The sequence below is a fragment of the Phragmites australis genome, chromosome 3 (assembly GCF_958298935.1).
Source record: "Phragmites australis chromosome 3, lpPhrAust1.1, whole genome shotgun sequence".
In the NCBI taxonomy this organism is placed as follows: Eukaryota; Viridiplantae; Streptophyta; class Magnoliopsida; order Poales; family Poaceae; genus Phragmites; species Phragmites australis.
Window position 1 is genome coordinate 50,574,313 of NC_084923.1, and position 4,286 is coordinate 50,578,598.

At 45.6% G+C, this 4,286-nt stretch overlaps 1 protein-coding gene across 1 annotated transcript; it reads left to right on the plus strand.

Moving 5' to 3' along the window:
* Positions 1 to 1,006: 1,006 nt before the first annotated feature.
* Positions 1,007 to 3,817, plus strand: LOC133913857 (F-box protein At4g00755-like). The gene is made up of 5 exons (XM_062357142.1): positions 1,007 to 1,431; positions 1,601 to 2,035; positions 2,137 to 2,315; positions 2,547 to 2,665; positions 2,757 to 3,817. The coding sequence occupies exons 1-5, from the start codon at positions 1,284 to 1,286 to the stop codon at positions 3,058 to 3,060; spliced, it is 1,185 nt and encodes a 394-aa protein (XP_062213126.1). The 5' UTR covers positions 1,007 to 1,283; the 3' UTR covers positions 3,061 to 3,817.
* Positions 3,818 to 4,286: the final 469 nt, after the last annotated feature.

A 4,286-nucleotide genomic window follows, 5' to 3' on the forward strand; every position in this document is an offset into this window, starting at 1 on the left:
AAAGTGTGCAACCTCTGTAGAGTGTGGTGATAGTGGGGGATACACAACCCGTGCTCACAGTCAAGAGCGGACTTGGACTTCTTCATGATTAGTGGGGGATCTTGGATGGTTGGTTCTGGTAGTCGGGTGGTGATAACCCGATGAGTTGGCAGCCGGATATGGAATATCTGGTGAGTTTAGTAGTCAGTGAATCCGATGAGCTGTTCTTGTGAAATCAGTGTTGTTACACATAGTAAATAGGACTATTATGTCCTTTTGAGTCTTAGATTAGAATATCATAGATGTAGTAAAACTGAGTCAAATTTTTCTTATTTGAAGCCCTAATGTCATGATTTTTCATACTTGCAGAGTACGATATGTACTCAGCCTTACTATTGTAATAATAAATGCTACTCGGTTACAGAAGACTATGAGAAGATCAAGGAAGCTCTACAATGAAGATAGAGCGTTATAGGTCGTGTTGTCCTCAAACGATTGTTTGTGGTGTGCCCTAAAGCTTTCGTTGGAGTTTCCTCTTATTCTTCCGCTGCTGAAAACTCTGGTATTTATTTTATTAAAATTATTTTTGTTCGATATAGAACTGTATATTATTGATAATGTCATCACATGTATGATGAAACTGATCTTATATATACGTGGAATACATCTAGTTATTTTTTTAAAAAAACTAGACGTGACAACAATTTTCAATGGCTTAAAACTAAAATTTCACTATTAAACATTATTAGACTACTAACTACTGAGTACGGCTAGACTACTAAAACTACTTAACATTATTGAACTGCTACTCAACTACTAACGCTACTAAACTACTAAAACTACTGGACGTACACGCGCAGGCGAGCCGGCGTGGCTGGCATCGTGCCATGTGGCGCGCGTTGCGCACACGGGGTGGGTGTAGGCCGATGTGTTGGGCTGGCTGTGTTGGGCCGGTGTAAAATTGCACTTTATATAGAGAGAGACGAACGGACGGGTCAGAAGCGACGGACGGGCGATAATACAGATGGACGGATGGATTCTCTCCATTTCGTTGCTACTCTTTCCTCTACTACTATCGCTCGGCGTCGGCGTCGGCGTCGGCGTCTGCAATAGAGATTTGTGAATTCCAAACCCTACACAAGGTCGGATCCGGCACGTCGATTCGAGCTCAGCTGGACCGCCATGGCCGCCGCCGCCGCCGCCGCTATTTCTTCTTCCTTCGCTAGACTCCCATAGATAGAGAGATCGTTGCCCTCTCGTCCCTGTGGAGATCTTCCATTCCATTCCATTCAATCCAAATCCATATGGGGGTGGTGGAGTTCGCCTCGCAGGCGGGCGTGGACTTCCTCGAGTGGCTGGGGCCGGACACCTCCGCCATCGTCTTCACGCTGCTCTCCCACCCAGCCGACCTCGCCAGCGCCTCCGCCGTCTCCCGCTCGTGGCGAACCTTCGGTAACTTGTTTTGCCTGGATCTGGATGGATTCTTTCATTCTGCACCTCTCTTGTCTTTCTTGCTTCTCATTCTTTCATTTATTGATTCATTTTATTATTATTAGTTTACCATCGCCACGCTAGCTAATGCAAGGGAATCACCGGTACTAATTCAATTTTGTTACCCCAGCCATCGCAAACCAGTTCAGCAAGGCACAGTGCCTGCGGCTTTGTCCCGAGGTCTCCAACTTCACTTGTATCCAACAACTAGTAACGACTTGTGCTGCTGATACTACCAGTAGTAACATAAATCAAGAATATGCTGGATCAAGTGAGTGGGAGAACCACAAGACAGATCACAGGGTCTATTTGCACCTTAGCCATGTTCTTCTCTCCCCTTACCATGCCAGGGATTGCATCATTCGCTGCATAGCTGCATCCAGCACCGACAACTTCCCAGAAGAGACCATAGAAAACACCCTTGAGCCAATCGATCGTGTTGAGATGAGGCCGTCTTATTGGTCCAGTGGGGGCCAGAGTGATCCTACCATCCCAGAATGTCTCATATACAGGCTTCACTCTGATCTGTGCCTCATCCAGGAAATCAAGATACAGCCATTCAAAGGTGGTCTACTCATAATCCTTCATGCGGTCCCACCTCTGCCATATGTATACATGCCAAAACCTTCGCTGCCTGCTGCTAATACTTTCCTGCTATATATGCAGCATTTTTCCAGTACGGCGACCCGATATATTCAGCACAGCAAGTTCGCTTCCGGATGGGCTATCCAAAGTCGACTCTACGATCTCAAGATCTTGTATCCGATGAGAATGAAGGCCAGCAGCTGGCCGCTGATGACAACTATATCTGGACTTACACATCTCCAGAATTCCCAATGTTACAGGTCAGCTTAATTTATCACTTTTTCTCTCTCTCCTCATATCCATTCTTTTCTCTTTAATAATAAACCATAGAGTTGATATAGAGCAAGAGCACCTTTTGAAAGTGTGGCATTGAAGAAACTATATTTGGGTTTACTATAAGTGCTTATTGCACAGGGCAGTTGCATTGTGTTTAGTGTTTGCAGTTGCATTGTGTAGACCTGTTGGAAGTAAAATGATCCATCCTGTTCCAGGAAAATGTTTTGCAATCATTTAGGCTTCCACGTACGGTTCTATGCATTGGTGGGGTGGTGAAGGTTGAGCTGCTTGGGAGGATACAGAAACAGGCGACGGATGGTCTATACTACATATGGTGAGCGACATGGTCTTTTGCATTTCGGGTTGTTTTTTACCACCTCTTTCATTTGCACCGACATTGATGATTGATCTTTCATTTTTCACAGTGTATCCCATGTCCAAATATTGGGTAATCCGCTGTCGCAAGAGCTAGCGGTAACTCCTTGCGAGGATGGTGCAGTCCTCAAGTACCATCTGCAACCTCGAATAAGCAGTGTGTATCGCTGTGACTTGTCGGGAGATGATGGTGGCAGCCCCTCAAAATGGCACAACTTTGCAACGAGAATCTGGCAGTCAGGCACTGGTCGAGGAATTGGTTGGAACCAAGCACTGCTGAGCAGGTTGCTGTTTGGCCCTCCGTTGCAATTCGTGGAGGAAGACGATGATCAATCGGAGGAGGAGGGGGCATGACATCACATCACAAGGGGTCTACATATTATATGACATTCAGTTGATTCATGTTCAGCTCAAGTCTGTTTTGTCGTCCAGGCTTCTTCTTGGGTCTGTAAGAGATGAGATGATGTCTGCACTGCATCCTTAAGACAGACACATTGTTGAATTCAAACATATATGGGACGTGTTGTTGAATTCAAACATATATTGGACAAATCGTTTGAATTCAATGGTATATGGGAGTAGTGTAGCACGGCCGCCGCCCAATCATCTACAGTATATGGTTTTGTTGATGACATTTCCCATTGAGTTACTGCACAGGTCAGGATCTCAAATAGTAGTAGCTCCGAGCCTTGAGTTTGGGTAGGTGCTGCCTTACCTTCGCGACCACCGAGCGAGGTCCATAGAGCACGGAAAGCAGTTGCACTGCTGCTCGGTGAAATTGGGGTTGAGTGGTCAGGTGTCGGTCTCCACCAGCCTTATCGACATGTACTGCAGATGCAAGTGTCTGGAGGATGCTATAAGTGTTTTCCGGTCAATCAGGGAGCCCTGGAGGATGCTATAAGTGTTTTCCGGTCGATCAGGGAGCCCTGTGTTGTGTCGTGGAATGCTCTAATATCCGGCCTGGTATTCAATGAGCGTTACACTGAAGCGCTCTCGGCTTTTGAAGACATGATTCTGGCTGGAGCTCAGCCTGATGGCATTACTTTCTCGTTGTAATTTCTGCCTGCAGCCATGGTGGCTTAATTGACATTGGCATCAAACATTTCAACTCTATGAGGAATCTGTTTGGTGTTTTCCCACAAAAGAGCCACTATCATGCTTTCTGGATATGTTAGGGCGAGCAGGTCGTCTTACAGACTTGTCTGTCCAGCCAGACTTGTCAATGTACAAAACCCTGCTGGCATTTTGCAAGCTCCACAATGATCCGGTTGTTGGCAAAAATATTGCCAGGAAGGCGCTGGAGTTAGATCCATCAGAAGTTGTGTTATAGAATATGCTTTCAGGCATTTGTGGTGCTCTTGGGAGGCAAGAGCATGATGGACAGGTTCTCGGGATGTAGAGGGATGCAGGTATCCAAGCTAATGGCTAATAAATATGAGCTACCAATCAATTTCTGAAAACTATATCCTTGATTTCTTGTTAAATGTTACCAAGAGCAGCCGTAAGTTGGATTATGATTTGTATTTGGTTAGGTTTAGGAATCGTATTGGGTTAGGTTTGGCTGCCTATAAGTAATCGGC

Excerpts from the sequence above, each read along its gene's own strand:
- LOC133913857 (XM_062357142.1), top strand. The coding sequence starts at position 1,284 with ATGGGGGTGGTGGAGTTCGCCTCGCAGGCGGGCGTGGACTTCCTCGAG. Across the intron at positions 2,316-2,546 it reads CAGAATTCCCAATGTTACAG|GAAAATGTTTTGCAATCATT; the intron begins GTCAGCTTAATT and ends ATCCTGTTCCAG. Across the intron at positions 2,666-2,756 it reads GATGGTCTATACTACATATG|TGTATCCCATGTCCAAATAT; the intron begins GTGAGCGACATG and ends CATTTTTCACAG.